Raw genomic sequence first — 16397 nt, forward strand, 5'->3', positions numbered from 1 at the left:
ACTGTAATTCTGCAGTGCAAGAAAGAGCAAGATGGCACGGAGGGAATTATTTCAGAGCTGGAGGAAAGAACAACTTGGGAGTTGAAGATGCCCTGCTCATTAGTCCCGGCAGAAAAATCTGTGTGAGTGCATTTACCTCAGAACAGATATAAGCCCCTGAGTGCTGCTCTTACTATCGCATTCTTACCTGGTGTTACTGTTAGCTGCTACATTGGAGCTGAAAGCTGGAGAAATCAAAGGTGGGCTCAGGATAGCTCACCTATAACTCGGGTTATAACTCAGGGTAGCTCAGGTACCAGAGTTCTTCTAAAAATGGCTTCCTATAGGGAGACAGAGCTACAGGGCCTGCACCAGATTAAGCTGTCAGGCTCTCTTGACTTATGCAGGCCTTGTTTAAAGGTTCACATCTACCCACACCCAAAGCCAGTTGGCCTTGTGAACCACATCCAGCTGTGGCAGGAAAGTGGGATGTGATGCTCCATCGCCAGGCCCAGTTACTGAGGCATGATCTTGGTAACTGGTACAGTGTCCTGTGAGGCCTGGCCTGTTAAAGGTTTGCTGGTTTTGTTTTGTTTTGTTTTGTTTTGTTTTGTTTTGTTTTCAGTGGTCCTGGAAAGAGGGAGACAGACCCCGGGTGGCTTGCTGCTGTCCCCAGGAATAGCCATGCAGCAGCCTGAGCTGTGCACAGACTCACAGTCCCAGAGCTCAAGTCTCTGTGCCTAGCATGAGGACGGCAGTGGGGGTTGATGGAGTAGCTTGCTCAGGGAGCTTCTCTGTGTGTTCATACCATGAATAAAGGACCTGCTCAAGACTCAGGAATTTAATTTGACAGGGACTAATGCTGAAGGCTGTGCTTTACACGTGGCACGAGTGCTAAGCTTAAGCTTGTGAGACAGCCACATGAAGTCGTAGGATGGGTCATCTGCTACGTGCTTTGTGTGTCAGAGGGCAGATGCTGCACTCAGATGTCTCTTACTGCTGTCCTGTAGCCGCTTGGCTTCATCAGCGGCTTCGTCCTACCCAGGGAAGGTAGCTTGCAGATGAACACCAAGGGGCTGTGTGTGAACAGGTCCAGGTCGTGGTGTAGGGGCTCGCTCAGCATGCATTATAACACAGCAGTGACCATGTGCCTGAATAAAAGCATAAACTTAAAAGGAGAACCTCGTTCTTCCTTCTCTGGCTATTGCTGTGTGCTGGCTACACAACCATGCCACAGTCCACACCAAAATTTTTCACGGCACAGCATTCTCTGTCCCACTGTAACAACAAAACAAATCTCTCCTGATGTACCTTCACCCAGCTCTGGCACCCCTGCCCCTGACGGAGTCACCTGCTGCTTCGAGCTGACCACGGTCACTGCCTGGCACCCGGCCCGAGCCTGCGAGGCAGAGGGGGAGCAGGCAGAGCCCTGCGCAGAGATGTGCAGCAGTGCTCCCTTTGTGCCAGGTCGCAGCTTCCCCCGAGGGGTGTAAAAAAGCTCTTTCATCTTCCTGGTGGTAGGGAGAACGACAAGCATTGTGCCAGATGAGCCTAAGCAGCTGCACGTACACATCAGCCAAGGGTCATAAGCAGGAAGCTGTGAAGTCAGCCCTCACGACCACATTTCTGGCCCCTTTCCTTTCTTTTTTTTTGTTAAAATGAGTGTACAGAAATGCGGAGTTCTGTATCCAGCCGTAGCAAAAGGGATTCTTCCCTTCCCCCACCCCCTGTCCTAGATTAAGTTCACTCGTGTTGTCTCTGTAAACTTAGCAAGCCTCAGGCTCACTTCCTTTTGTAGCAGGACCTGAAAGAGCCGTTTCCTGACTCGTAGGGCGCTCTTGTATGTGCCCAGAGAGTGCTCATTCATACCGTGAATCATAAAGGTAACCTCCGTTCACAGCGCCGCGCTGATACTTCGGCTCTGGACCAAGACGGGGGGTTGGTATTCAGCACAGCCTGCTGACATCATCCCCGCGGGTACCCACGAGCTGTGCTGCCGGTGGTGTTTGTTTTTGTTTTTCCCTCATCTTCTGTCTTAAAAGCTTCCTTTACAAACTGCCTGCCTGAAATGGGGCTGCTGGAAGCACGGGGCTGGCCGGGCGCAGTGTGTTTGCTGTCGTGCACCAGCCGGGACGGCTTCCACGCACTGAGAGGGTCTGGGGACGGTGTCTGGAGCCGGGGCCGAGCCAGCCCTGGTGCCGTGCTTGTGGTGCAGCCCCACTGGCGAGCCCAGCACGGCGCAACCCTTTGCCCCCTAATGCTGAGGAAAACCCCACTTCAGCCTGCGTGGCTGGCATTTAAGCATCCCTGCCTGCACCCAACCCTGGGGTTCCTCTGCCAAACACCCCACAAGGTTTCCACAATGTGTCTTTAGGTCTCAGCACCGGCTTGTTTTCCCTCACCTGCCCCCTGTCCTGCCCTGCAGACCCCTGTCTGGCCGCCATCCCCGTGCTCCCTGGCCCTGGGCCCTGCCTGGCCTCTCCCGGAGTGACTCCAGGGGGGCTCCAGCTTCCCCTGCCATCCAGGTTCCTCCTGCCCACATCCCTCTTGCTCCGCAAATGCGGGTACTGCCGGCAGCTTTTATCACTGATTTTGAGGCAGCGTTTCCTTAAAGTATGGTCAATCATTATCTGGAGAGCTGGAGAACGATGAGCTCGCTCTGAAGCAGGCCCCACAACCTCTGGGCGGGCTGTGCCGGCTCCCTCAGCCACACAGCAAAGCAGCACTTCCCGGTGTGTTTCTTTCTGTGCCCTTTGCCTCTTGGCCTGGTGCTGGGCAGCACTGCAAGGAGCACAAAATCCCACGCTGCAGGAACGCCTTCCTCCGTCACGGCCACAGGGCACTGCAGCACCGGCTTCCTTCTGACAAGCCTTAAAAATACCGGCCAGGAAGCCGAAACCTGTCAGTTTCTTTTCAGGCAGAGGCTTTTTGCCTTTCTCTTTCCTGCCCTGAGACAACCCCTCGCTGCACCTTAAAGTAAGCAGCCTCTGGGCAGCTCAGCGTGCTGCAGGAAATCCCTGCCTTTGGGGCAGCTGCCAGGGAGCCATGAGAGGCAGCTGCAGCCTTCAAGTGTGCGCCATGAAACGTGGCTGGTGCCCTTTTCAGCAAGGCGTTCAACAACATTCATTCAACCAAAAGCGCCACCAGGCTGAAATTATCATACAATAAATTATTTCGGAGCCTTGACTCGGTTTCGGTAAGGTAACTGAGGGCTCCAGCTTGTCAGCCTATAAAAACACCCAGGTTACTGGAATGGCACTGGCATACTTGGAGAGGCCTGGTTAGTTCCTTCTTTTTTATAAACACAATGTTGCTTGTCTCTCTCTCTTTTTTTTTTTTTTTCTTTTTTCTCTTCCTTTTTCCTTAGGACAAGTTAAGTAGGTATAGTGAATAAGCCCATGGCTAAACCTCCATCCCAGGAGAAGCAAGCTGTTTGCCTTTCTGTACACCTTACTACGAGTCAGATTCTCTAGGAATGCTTTTAGCATCTCATATTAATTTCCTTTTCCTGAAGTCAAACTGTTTAAATGCCAAAATGTTTAAAGAATACGTTACCTGGAACAATCAAAAGAAATCTCAGCATGAAGCATGCATTTAAGCATTGCCTTTGAACAGTTAAAATACGATCTAATTCCCACGCTTGGTACCAACATACTGTTGAAGAATCCAGCAAATAGCCTGAAGCCCTTTCGGCACTGCAAGGGCACACGAGGAGGAAGCCAAGGCTCGCTCAGAGGCTGCTGTGGCACCTGGCACTCCCCCACAGAAGCCCTGTGTTTTGTTTTCCTCTTACCTGGCTGGAAGTTGCCCATGAAAATGCCACTGAAGCTTTAGCCTGGAGAGGAGCGTGGCCTCCCTGGAGATCTTCAACAGCCACCTGGCCATGGCCCTGGGCAGCCTGCTCGGGGACATCACCGCTCAGGCACTGGGCTTGCTGGGAAGTAACTACAGTCCCACTATATTTATCTCGGAAAAGTCTTTTAACTCTGCCTTTAACGGAGCAAAAGAAGAGGAGCTCACACCCACCTTCCAACTCATCCATTACGTGAGTCACAAACAGCCACGAGGCCCTATGCCTGTAATAAATTAGTCTGAAGAAGGGTTGTAATTAGCGGCAGCACCTCTACCGGATGTCCATGAGAGGTCACTTGTGGGTGCCAGCAGCCAGGGCAGACCAAGGTCAGCCCCGAATATCCTCCTGGCAGCGTGCTGGTGCCTGTTGGGGCGTCTCGCCCTTGGTGTGAGCTGGTGTCATCCCTCAGCGGCTGCAGGGCTCCCCCTGGCCACCAGCACCAAGCCCTGGCACAACCCCTTGGCATCAGCCAGTGTGGGGGCTGGCCTGCCTGCTGACCCCTAAACTTTGTAAGGTTAGAGGGCACCTCTGGAGGCATTTGTGCTGTATTTCTTGGCTCATGAACCTCGCTGCCCATTTCACCAAGTGTGCCAGGCAGCAGCCTGCAACAAATTCTTCCCTTCCCTTCCCTTCCCTTCCCTTCCCTTCCCTTCCCTTCCCTTCCCTTCCCTTCCCTTCCCTTCCCTTCCCTTCCCTTCCCTTCCCTTCCCTTCCCTTCCCTTCCCTTCCCTTCCCTTCCCTTCCCTTCCCTTCCCTTCCCTTCCCTTCCCTTCCCTTCCCTTCCCTTCCCTTCCCTTCCCTTCCCTTCCCTTCCCCACCAGGTGAATGAGGTGCCCTGATAGCTCCAGAGGCCCAACACCTTCTCTAAGAATGGGTAATGATAGCGTCACATTTTCTTCCACCCAGCCCAAACCCTTCTCACTTTCGGAGGTGTGTTAGAAGGCCCTTTGGCTCCTGCAGCCCTGTGCTTATTCCATAAGCTAACCCAAGCTCAGGCACCAGAGCTGTGTAAGCAAAGCCCCAGCTGTCTGAGCCGTGCTGGGGGCACGTGGCCACGGGGGCAGACCTGGTGCTGCTGGGGATGTTGAACCACAGGGGTGAAAAGTGCTTTGGCTTCCAGGCGCACCAAATAACAGCTTGCTGACGCCGAGCCCAAATGGCAAGAAAAGGAGCCCTGGGGTCCTGCCCGTTACACAACTTCCTCGCACGTGCGAGGCTTCCCCTGGGTGTGACTCCCCGCAGGACTTCTGCGGTCACATTTCGGGCAAAGCCTGGTGATGGCAAGCTCAGTGCGGCAAGGCAGGGTCATTTTGTTACTTCCCTGGGCTGCAAAGGTAGCTGTCCGGTGCCTAAAATCCTGAATATCTGCTTATGGAAAGGTTTTTTCCTTGGGGATTCGTTAACCTTCGCCCCACTGCGCTGTCATAAGGACCAGCTGCACCTCGTCATGCAGCGGGCTTGGTCCTGCTGGCCTTATTGCAGCCTGCCAGCTCTGAGATGTGTCCTTACATAAAGGGGGTGTGTTTCCTCTTTTCCCCTGGAGCATCGCCTCCTGCTCGGGTAACATCCCAGGCAAGGATGGAGCTGCTCCTCGGCATAAATCTTGGGTTTTGAAGCAAAAAGGAATAAGACCCACGCGCCTGCAACTGCAGCAAAAAAGATTTCAAGCTGTGTGGTGGGAAGTGTTTCTGCGAATCTGCATTAGCTCATAGTAGGAAGTTGGCTTGGGGAAAAAAGCACAATTCTGTTGTCCAAACCGATTGCACAAGGCACGAGACCGTAGCCTGAAACCGTGCTGTTTGTCTGTCTCCTCCCGCCCACCCCTCTGTTGTTGTTCCTGCGCCAGCCGCTGAAACGGGGCAAATGTGAAAGGTCGGGGAGCTCCTGGAGTGGCCAGGGGATGTGGGGACACCACCCCGTGCTGTTAGAGGGGATCAGGTGCCAGGTGTCACCTCAGCACGGCCAGTCCTTCTGAACCCATTTCAGAGAAGGAAAAGAGAGCCTTGGGAAACGCAGTTGTCTTCTTTTTTGAGTAAACACAATGGGTTTACACCTGCCTGGTGAACGGTAGAAAACTGTGAATAAACCGAACCATTTAACTCAGAGCAGGTTCCGCAGCCGGTGTTTGTTTTCTGCCCTCGGGAGCTAGCTGTCCCCTGGGGCTTTTGCTTCTGCTTTGGCCTCCTGTAAATCTGTGAAATGAAACCAAAACCAGTTGGAAGATGGATTTTTTTTTTTCCCCACCCTGTTTTTGGTCACAGGGTGTACCTGTGCTTTATTCTGCTGTCAGATGTGGCTACAGTTTCTGGCTGCAAAGGCTCGTGATCAGCCAGGTCCTGGGGAAAGCAGAGCACAGGGAGAGAGCTGTGCCGGGACGGCAAGGTTGCAGCCTGAACACCAGCAGCCAAAACACGAGCTTGTGTTTTGTTTTGCTTCAGAGGGTACCTGATGCCTTGATTTAAATTGCAGCCACTCCTCTGAAACCAAAGTTCCCCAACCCCACTGAAGCAACCTTGCCCACAGAACCAAAGCAACTGCGCAGGCTTGGAGGGGTCCCCTGGAAATGCGGCTGCAGAACAACCCGGGTGGGCCGGGGGGCTGCAGTGCCGGGGCACAGGGGCACGGGGGATGCTCCCTGGGCAAGGGGCAGCTGGTTCCCCTTCAGCTTAAGTTACCCGCTTGGTTTTGCAGCATTTCAGGCTGCCCCAAAGAGTTTGCAAGCTTTCCTCCTTCGGGGCAGTCTCGCCTTCCGCGTTTCCTCCCTGTGGCCTCACAAGGGAGCGAGGGGAGAGCCCAGCCGCTGGTAGCGCTGCCCGCGGGGCAGGACGTTTTGCAATCGCTTCCTGCCTTTCTGCTCCACACGTCACTGGTGTTTTTCCCCTCCACATCGTGTCAGCGAGACCTCTGCAGTCAGCTGGCGGGGCAGAGCTGCCAGGCCAAAGCCACAAGCACCACCGGGCTGCTCTCGGGACTGCTCCGCAGCCACCCCTGCGAGGACAAGGAGGGGAGGGGGAAGCGGTGTTTGTCTCGCACATTTTATGTTTTAATTGCAGTGGTGTAGATAAAAAGCCACCCTCTGCGCTGTCTCTATGGCTACGGTTGCGAGGGAGCCTGTGAGCAGGAACACCAGGAGCAGTGAGACGGCGGCAAGTGTCCCTGTCCCTGTCCCTGGGTCCTTCCCCTCCGCCCGAGGCCACATTTTCAGCCCCACCACATGGGAAAGGCTTTAATTGAGGCGACTTTGCTGGCTCGCCTGGTGTAAAGAGACTCTCTCCAGCCTGAGAGCAAGGGTGAGCGTTGCCCTCCCCCACAGACATCACCATCTCTGTCATAACACCTGCTTTCCAGCTCTTCCCCAGAGGCAGGAGAAACGCAACGAGGAAATAAGATAAATAAGAAGACCGCGCTGCCTGCAGCCCCCACACAAGCCCTGGGCTGGTTCCGCACTTCCTGCGCTGGAAGGAATCGCTGCCACAATAAGGCGAGAAGAAGTGATCCAAGGACTTCTTAGCATCGGTCTTCCCTCGAGCCAGGCCACGGCCACATCACTCCGATAGAAGCCCTGCCGTCATAGCCACAGGAGGGGTGCTGCTGATTTTCAAAACCCTGCCTCCTAACACAAGTCACATCCAGAAAGTTCAGCCAGTGCCTGTCCTCGCAGCTGTGAAGGCTGGCCGCGGTTACGGGTGGCTGGGGAAGGTCTGCTCATTTGCCATCGGCAGAAGGAAACGAGTGAGATATAAACACTCGTAAGTTGCTTGAAAATTTGCCTGTTTACTTTCCTAATTACAACACCTAATTAGTTAGCTCCTTGCGTTCAGTCATGCAGCTTTGATAGCCTGATTGTGCTCCTGAAGTCTGGGGCTTGAGTGTCAAGCAGTTCTGTCCCAGATACCTAATGAGCTGTTAATTCGAGAATAAAAGCGCTCTTAAACTGCCCCGCTAGTAGTTTAAGCCCACTGGACTGACACACAGGGCAAAAAGCACCAGCTTGAAGTAATTTAAACCAGATTCCAGTAGTGAAATCCAGTGACTGACTCTGGGCTCAGCCTGCCTGTTTGGCCAGACAGCCCCTCGGACACACACACACGCCCAGCTGAGCTCCAGGAGCTCCTCTACTTCTTGCCCCTGAGCAGCTCACGCCTGGGCAGAGGCAGCACATGGCTGCCCATGCCTTAGTCAGAAACCAAACAGAAACCAAGAGCAGCAGCTGAATACCCTGCACAGCCTCCTGAAGGAGCTAGGCAGAGGGGTGTCTTGGTGTGCCGTTTGGGTCAGGGTTGGCTGCCCATGGCTGACGCAGCCACAGCAAACCAAGACATCCTCCAGATGATGCGTGGTTTGTGCAACAGCCAACAGCAGTTCAAAACCTTGTTTCGTTTAACCTGCTGCGTGTTTTGAGGCACTTCCTTTGAAGTGAGAAGCAGCCTCTCATTTGGGGGTTCCTACAGGGCAAGAGGAGAGCAATGTGAAACCAGCACACACCCGCTTTCACCACCACCCCAGGAGAAAGGCAGAGGCAGCAGTGTGAAGCCCAAGTGATGGGTGTGCTTGGGAAGGGATCAGAAGGCTGATGAGAGGCAACGATTTCACTTTCACGGAGGCTGAATGCAGGGTGTGAGCTTTCCCGTTTAGCACTTCACTACCTGGAAGTGCCTCACCTCTGCTGCCAGCCACACAGCCCCGCAAGTGCCAGCATTCTGGCCCAGTCATGTGTAGGTGGAATTCAAAGTGCTTCTGGAAGCACTTTATCACCACCAGGTCCCAGAGGCACACAAAGCCACCTCATCTCTTGGGAACCGTGGTAAATAGCACCCTGCTTGTGAAGGTGTTTGGGTGACTGAAGGTACACAGGCTGCATGTGAGAATTAAAGCCAAAACCACCACCGTGAAGTGAAAACTATTTATTCTTATAAAAGGAAATAATTAAAACAAACCCTACCAGTGTGTACATTGTACACATTTGAATGACTTACAAGAATGAAGTTTTACATACATTTCAAAGATTACAAGCCCACACTGGTAAAGGATGCATACGAGCACACTCAACTTCACAGATGCCTCAACTCCAGCTCACAGTACCACTTACTCCATGACCACGCTTGCATAGCATTGGCATTAGCAACCACACTACTTTATTCCACTACTAACACGAAGCAAGAAGTTTATTCAGAGCACATATAGGCAGAACTCAGTCGCTGGAATCGCCTCACTCTTCCGTCGCCATCTTCAGGAGGTACTCCTTGTCGATTTTGAAGAGCCTCCACCCCTCTTCCGTGGACAGATCCGATGCCCCCCTCCTCTTGTAGAACCTGATGGACGGCTCGTTCCACTCCGCCACCAGGAAGTGCATGCTGCTGCAGCGGCACTTGACAGCGACCTGCGAGTGCAACAACACCTTTCGACAGCAGCCCCAGGTAAGCCAGGTAAGAGCCAACTGCTATCACTGCGAGTCATCGAGTTCACTCCACCTCCCAGCTCAGCACTTGTCACTGTTTAACAGCCCGGACAGGGTGTAAAGCTGCCTGCTGCCCTGTCAACCTCCTTGAACTCAGACAGGTTAATGAGTAGCACTCGAGGAGAGCTGGCATGCAGGTAACAGCACAGCACCACCACTATCCTGCATCCACCATTCTGCTCCTTTAGGCTTATCACTGCAACATACCTGACTCAAATTCTTCAGAATTTCTGACCCAATGCCAAGTCCTAAAAGAACAAAAACAACAGTAAGTTTTAAAATTAAAGAAGCCCCATGGGAAGCAACCTGTCTGATTCCAGAACACATACCTCTGTACTCAGCCATCACATAAAAATCTTCAAGATACAGCAGTTTCCCAATCCATGGATCGTAGGTGAAGTAATACATGGCAAAACCCACGATGCTGTGTTCTGAAACAAGATGTGCAGCTTTAGCCAGTCTGAATTAAAAAGGTAAAATACTATTTTCAAGTCTTACATGCATGTTTAAATACACAGATGCTGTGACATGCAGCCATTTGCTATTAGGTTAGAATAAGAATTAAGTGCACAACTGAAAATACAAATACAAACTTAACAGCCTAACAGAATGAAGACTGCCCTCTTCGCACCCTGAAATGCTCAAGAGCAACATTATATTAAGCACTGAACACAAGCCCTTCTCTACAAATACAAACCCTACTGATTTATCAGTATTTACATTCTGGAATGCAAATAAAAACATTACAGAGCAGTTCAGAACCTAGAAAACTGCTCAACTCTGCTTTCTTGGCAAACAAAACAGTCTACTAAACTCTAAATAGAACTTCAAGGTGTATTCCTCAGTGAATACTGAGAGAAGGCATGCTCACAAACAACTGTTACAGCAGCATTTCTAGCACTGCAACTCGCACTGATGCTATCACACTCTTATCTTCAGCACCAACAGGTCACGCTAAGTAAAGCTACAGCTTCAAGTAAAATTCCATGACTCAGGAGGAAAGAGAAACCAACTCTTCCAACTGTAGCACACTCAAACCTAAACCCTGAGAACTACAACCACATCTGCTGTAACACTCTGCACATACTGTAAGAGAAGCGTGCAAACAAGTTTCTGTTCTATTGTGTCTTTGGTAAAGGTTTGGGAATAGCACTTGTCCCTGTAGACCTTACCTCATGTTATGATCATCTACTTTATTGTGTAACGGATCTTTTAGTTACCTCCCCGCCCATCCATGTACACAGAAGGGCCATGTACATGGCGAAGCTAGAGACTGTAACCTGAAGATTGGGGACAAATTAAAGAAAAAATGTGATTCAACAGGATTACATTAAGTTAAGTTAGGGTCAAACAAGAAAAGCCATTTAATTAACTGGAATTAAGTACATTGTTTACACCTGATCTTCCCACATCTCCAGGATTAGCAACTACTCCAGATGAGTATCACTATATGTTACTGCATTTAACAGTTAGCCTGCTCCTCCTACCCCAACTCATTGCTGAAACCTTATATATCATGCATAGCATTAAATACAAGACATCTTTGGTGTGTTTAGCATCTAAAAATAAGCAGCAGGAAGCCTCACCTTCGGATGACCACTGCTCTTTCGGCAACTCAGCAACCAGACAGTGGTAGAAAGGGTGCTCACCGAAGCCATCCTCAAGCAGCTCTGAAAAAGCAGAACAAAGCAGCCCCTAAGCCTCAAGGCATGGCCACCGGGCCACCCTCACAGGCAAGATGAAGCCTCACACCCACCTTTCTCAGTTAGCACCACTTGATCCTCCATGTCCTCGTACTTGGCTAGTTCCTGGAAGGCAGCGACATGTCAGCAGCCCTTCCCCTGGGCCCTCACCCGTCCCCTCCTCCCCCCCCCGCCGCCCGGCCTTGCGCAACGTCTTGTTTGCGACCAGACAGCAGCCGAAAACACCTCCCCCTCGCCCCAACATCCCCAAAAACACCCACAACGCCCCCGAAACCCCTCACAACGCCCCCTTCCCAGCCCCGCCGCCCCCTCCTGAGGCGCCAACGGCCTCCCAACGGCCCCCAACGGCCTCCCAACGGCCGCACCTTGATCAGTCGCAGCAGGTCGGGGCAGTCCTCGGGCCGCGCGGCGCGGATACTGAACGAAGCCATTTTCGACGGCGCTTCCCCCTGCGGCCCCCTCGGCTGACGAGTCCCCGGTGCGTGAACAGGAGGAGCAGCTGCTTCTTCATTCGTGTCCCGGGCGCGGCGGCCACCTGCGGTCAGTCAGGCTGCGAGCATGTCCCGGCGGCGCTCGGCGTGCAGGCGGCTCTCCCCCTCCTCCCGCTGCTCCCTCGGCGGTGCTCCGACCCCGACTGGGGAGCCGGCCGCTCCGCCGGCCCTATTTATAGATGCCCGCGCTCCGCCCCCCCCCGCGCACAAGCCAATGGGAGCGCCCGCTCTGCTCGCCCTCAGCCAATGGCGGCGCCGCTCCGCGGATTCCTGCCTCGCCCTGCCAGCAACAGCTGGTGCGGCTGTCGCGTGACAGCAGGCCCCCCTCCCTCCCCCCCCCCCGCCCGTTATGGCGCCCCCCGGCGGGGCGCTGAGGGACGGGGACGAGGACGGGGCCTGTGGGGCCAGGGACGGGCCCTGTGGGGCCGGGGAGCTGAGTGACAACCAGAGCTGGGTGGCCACAACGTGACCAAGCAGCATCACATAAACTGATAAACTGTACCCCACGAATTTCCCCCGGCACAGGCCTCCGCTCACCACAGGCACACAGAGCCACCCGGGTTGCCCGCGCTCCCTGGCAGAAAGACCAAACACAGACCCCTTAAATAAGAATAAATAAATCTTAACACAAAGGTGCCCCCCTGGAGGAGAGGAGGAACCATGTAGGCTGTAAGGGGGCTGGCACAATATTGAGTCCAGCTGCTCACAGACAGGATGGGGGGGGGGGGGGGCTGGAATCCTTCTATCTGTTGCAGCCCCCAGTCTTTAATTTTTTTTTTTTTTCTAGCTATGTTTGAATGAAACCTGGTAATTTACATTATTAGTCGTGCTTGTTTCCTAGGACAGAGTAGGATTTGCAAATAGCTGTTTATATAGGGAAAAAAAAGTTCAAAACAAACAACAGTTTTGCCTTGGGCACGTATTCCTGCCTGACAGGAAAAAAAAAAAAGCATTTACAAGAACCGTAAGTGACCGGGCTGACTAACCTTACCGGGGAGGGAGGAGCAGCACACAGAGGGCAGCAACAGGTGGAAATCTGCCAGGAGTCTGCTCTAAGGAAGGCTGAGACTCTGTCCAGGAGGTGTGAACGTCCTGGAGGACAAAAGCGTGTTGAAGAAATTCAGCCTGAATAAGTAGAGCTCCCCAAGGGAGCTTTGGACTACAAAAGGAAGGAGGAATTATCCCCAGCCTTGTTCTTCTTCCCCTGAACACAACCCAGAGCTAACATAAATGCATACTGCAGAGCGGGACCTGGATCCTGACCGCAGTGATGTGCGTGTCTGTAGGCCCACTATGAGGCTGCCTGGATAAGTATAGAAGTAATTATTCAGAATACGCGTGGTTTTCTTTACACCTTCTCCTATAACCTTTGTAACTATCATGTCCACTCCTTATTTTATATTTAGCTTAATCTGACTTGTTTTAAGAGCAATTTCAGGTATGGGAAGACATTAAGTCAGGCAGAGTAACAGTCCTTAAAACCTGGATTCCTAAACTTACTCACAACGCTCACACCCTATTTTTCAGTATGTGTACAATGACGTAGGAGGTTCACCTTTCATTTAGACAGAGGGGCCGGTATGCAACATGATACTGCAAAAGATTTGCATGGAGAAGTGTGTATTCTGGTGGCCACTGTGAGTCAAGAAAATCCTGTGGCATGCAGTGGGACAAGCTTAGAGTCCTGGAAGAGAAATTTTGAATTTATGCAAACGCCCTAAAAGCAGTTTACCCTCTGCTGGAGCAAAAATTGAGATGCCCACAGAACAGCAGCATTTCCAAAACAAGACGTTAAGGCCAATGGCTAGTAGAAGATTGGTACAGTAAGGGATATGGAAATCCTTTGGGACTGAGCTTCTGGTAGGGAGACTGAACAAACTACCAAAATATAGACCTAGCCTAACTACAAGGGATTCCATGAGCATACATCTTTCCACATCCTAGAAATAATCACTCTGGGACCAGAAAGAGGGGATACCATCTTTGTCAGGCAGTGCTTGTGTTGTCTTAACCCGTTTCCGTTTTAAATGAGGAAGTCATACTATCAAAAAACTTACTGTTGTGTAAGAGCAGAAAGTGCCTGGTTTCTTTCAATTCCAAGTCAGAAAAGTCATGTGATATTAGAAACTGAAGTTTCAGGAAAAAAAAAAAAAAACTTTCCAGCTTGACTGTTTTTGAGAGTCCTGCTTTAACTAGCTTAGAAATATGCCGATGTTGTTACCCCAGTTCACTGGAGTTATCTCTCGAAATCATAAGGCAGAAGCAGAAAATATTTAAAAAACTCCTAAAGTGTCAAAATAGTTTTGTGAACCAATAGGAAATACAGAAAAAAAAAAGAAAAAAAAAAAGACACAAAAAAGAAAGATGATACAACACATGACTAAGATACCTAGATTTCAGAGTCTACGCTGCATTTTTTTAGATAAATATTACTGTAGTTTTTTTTTTTTTTTTTTTCTTCAGCGTAATGGCAAATATATTTTACAAAGAGCTTCTGAAATAATTCAGTTTTGTGAATAAATCAGACTTCTGGGCCTTGTACTTTAGGAAGGCATCTTCTAGGATTTGCCTCAGGTTCGTTCACCTTTGAGAACGTTTCGTAACATCTTGATGTAGTTGAAGTCAATACTGAAATTCCTTACAACTTCCACAGGGCTCATATTCTGTCCTTGAGCAGTCAGCCTATTTTATCTGCACTTTGGACAGGAATAAGTAGTGTAAGATTCCTGAAAAAGATCAAGGTTTTTCAAATGATGTGTGGAAAAAATATGTAAATATGTGTGCTGTAAAGTGGTTAGCAAATGCCATTAACGTAAAACAATGTTGAAATAACCTGTTACAATGAAATATGCACTAAAGTCTGGATCAGTTCTTTCTTCTGGTAGCAACCAGCAGCTTCTTGCACACAGAGCCTGCTGGCTATCTATCGGTGGTTTCACCAAAAGAGATGATACTTTGGTGCTTGAGGGGTAAAATGGTTACAATTGTCTGAAAAGATCCTACACATTTATCCCCTCATTCTCATTTTATCTTCTCTCTTAAGCTTACTTGTAAGTGAGGAGACAGAAGATGTAATTTTCTGTACATTTTCTTTACAGTGATTTTGTAAAGTTGGGCCAGGGGAGGTTTAGGTTGGATATTAGGAAAAACTTTTTTACAGAAAGGGTTGTGAGGCATTGGAATGGGCTGCCCAGGGAAGCGGTTGAGTCACCATCCCTGGAGGTCTTTAAAAGACATTTAGATGTAGTGCTCAGTGATATGGTTTAGTGGAGGACTGGTTAGTGTTAGGTCAGAGGTTGGACTGGGTGATCTGGGAGGTCTCTTCCAACCTAGATGATTCTGTGATTCTGAAATGCAAAACAGAAGAAAGCAAGCAGTAATTTCTTTTCAAGCATGCAGTAGGAACTGGTATTAATAAAAGCATTCAGAATGCTATGTATGTTACTGAGGCACGTTTCCCCCACATCCTCAGCAGATGGAAGTCCTGTTTAGTCTCAGGCTACAGGAAACAGCCCTGCTGGTTCTGCAGGACCCTGTCATGGTGACGCGACTTGACAATTTAGCAGAGTTGGGGAACCTCTGCTGGACACTCATACAGATAGCATACTTTTTACTTGCATCTAAATATCTGAATTTCCTCTTATCTTGGAGACCAGAGGGAAAGGCTCGTAGTGGGCACCAGTTTGCTTTCTTCAGTGTTCCACTAATCAAACTCTTCTTCTGGTATTTTAATTTTTGATTTCCTCCTTCACTGGAAAGATTCCTCAAATTCCTATATGAATGCCTCTCTCATGCCTCTAAGGTTCACTGTTTATAACAAATAAAAGAGGGAAGGATAAGATCTGCTTATTCCACACTAAAATGCAGTGAGCGAATTGTTTTTTGATTACAGTATTAATTGTTCTCAAGCATTTCAATCCAAGTTGTATCTCTTTGTCAAATCTCTGGAGCAAAATACAGAGAATGCATGTTCAGTTAGTATTTGCTGTTGAGCTGTTACTTTTCCTGACTAGTCTCTGGACAACATTCGGGATTCACTTTGCATTTTCAGCGATTTTTTCCCCTAATACTCAGAACTTGAATTGATGAGTTCACAACTGCTTCCAGTTCAGAGTTTCTTATTTTTCAAGCAACTTACAGTAAGGGTTTATCTACACTAGGCCATACGTAGGAAAAAAATACTATTTCCTGTCAGGAAAGTAAACAAATATTGCAGTAGCACTGCTCTGAATTTGGGAGAAATGCAAACTTGTAAGAAATATGTACTAACAGGACGAGAGGGAATGGGCTGAAGTTGTGCCAGGGGTGTTTTAGGTTGGATGTTAGGAAGAACTTCTTTACTGAAAGGGTTGTGAGGCATTGGAACAGGCTGCCCAGGGAAGTGGTGGAGTCACCATCCCTGGAGGTCTTTAAAAGACGTTTAGATGTGGAGCTTAGGGATATGGTTTAGTGGGGACTGTTAGCGTTAGGTCAGAGGTTGGACTGGGTGATCTGGGAGGTCTCTTCTGACCTAGGTGATTCTGTGATGAAAATGACACGGATGTCCATGTACTGGAGATGAAAGGATGGCCGTTTTGGGCTGCTGCTATGAGGTCGTATTTTGGGTCATTAGGAGTTTATTCCTATAAGCCGGCACATTGGGATGGTTATTGTAATAGTGTGAGGTGATGAATTTGGGATTCAGCCACCTCCCGCTGCACCCACAGATCTCCCACATGCGAGAGGGGGCATAACATTAGGCCTGGGGGTAAAAAAATAGCGATGGGGGGGTACAAAATCAGGGAAGGACACGCTGTAAGCAGCCGCGGCAGGCGCCGATTCAGCCCGTTTTTCTGTCGGGCGCAGAGGCAGCGCCGCGGGGCGGTGCCGGGGCCGGGCCCGGGGCCTTGCAGCGGCTCCGGAGCCTCCCCGAG

At 50.4% G+C, this 16397-nt stretch overlaps 1 protein-coding gene across 1 annotated transcript; it reads right to left on the reverse strand.

Annotated features, from left to right (window-relative positions):
- Nucleotides 1-8721: 8721 nt before the first annotated feature.
- Nucleotides 8722-11616, reverse strand: SAT1 (spermidine/spermine N1-acetyltransferase 1). Its single transcript, XM_032207523.1, has 6 exons — nt 11359-11616; nt 11047-11098; nt 10877-10960; nt 9620-9721; nt 9498-9538; nt 8722-9212 (listed from the first exon to the last, which is right to left on the reverse strand). The coding sequence occupies exons 1-6, from the start codon at nt 11422-11424 to the stop codon at nt 9042-9044; spliced, it is 516 nt and encodes a 171-aa protein (XP_032063414.1). The 5' UTR covers nt 11425-11616; the 3' UTR covers nt 8722-9041.
- Nucleotides 11617-16397: the final 4781 nt, after the last annotated feature.

The sequence above is a fragment of the Aythya fuligula genome, chromosome 1 (genome assembly GCF_009819795.1).
Source record: "Aythya fuligula isolate bAytFul2 chromosome 1, bAytFul2.pri, whole genome shotgun sequence".
Taxonomy (NCBI): Eukaryota; Metazoa; Chordata; class Aves; order Anseriformes; family Anatidae; genus Aythya; species Aythya fuligula.

Coding starts and splice junctions, on each gene's coding strand:
- SAT1 (XM_032207523.1), bottom strand. CDS start 11,424: ATGGCTTCGTTCAGTATCCGCGCCGCGCGGCCCGAGGACTGCCCCGAC. Junction 9,722..10,876: donor AGAGCAGTGGTCATCCGAAG/GTGAGGCTTCCT, acceptor ATCTTGTTTCAG/AACACAGCATCGTGGGTTTT. Junction 9,539..9,619: donor TGTGATGGCTGAGTACAGAG/GTATGTGTTCTG, acceptor TTGTTCTTTTAG/GACTTGGCATTGGGTCAGAA.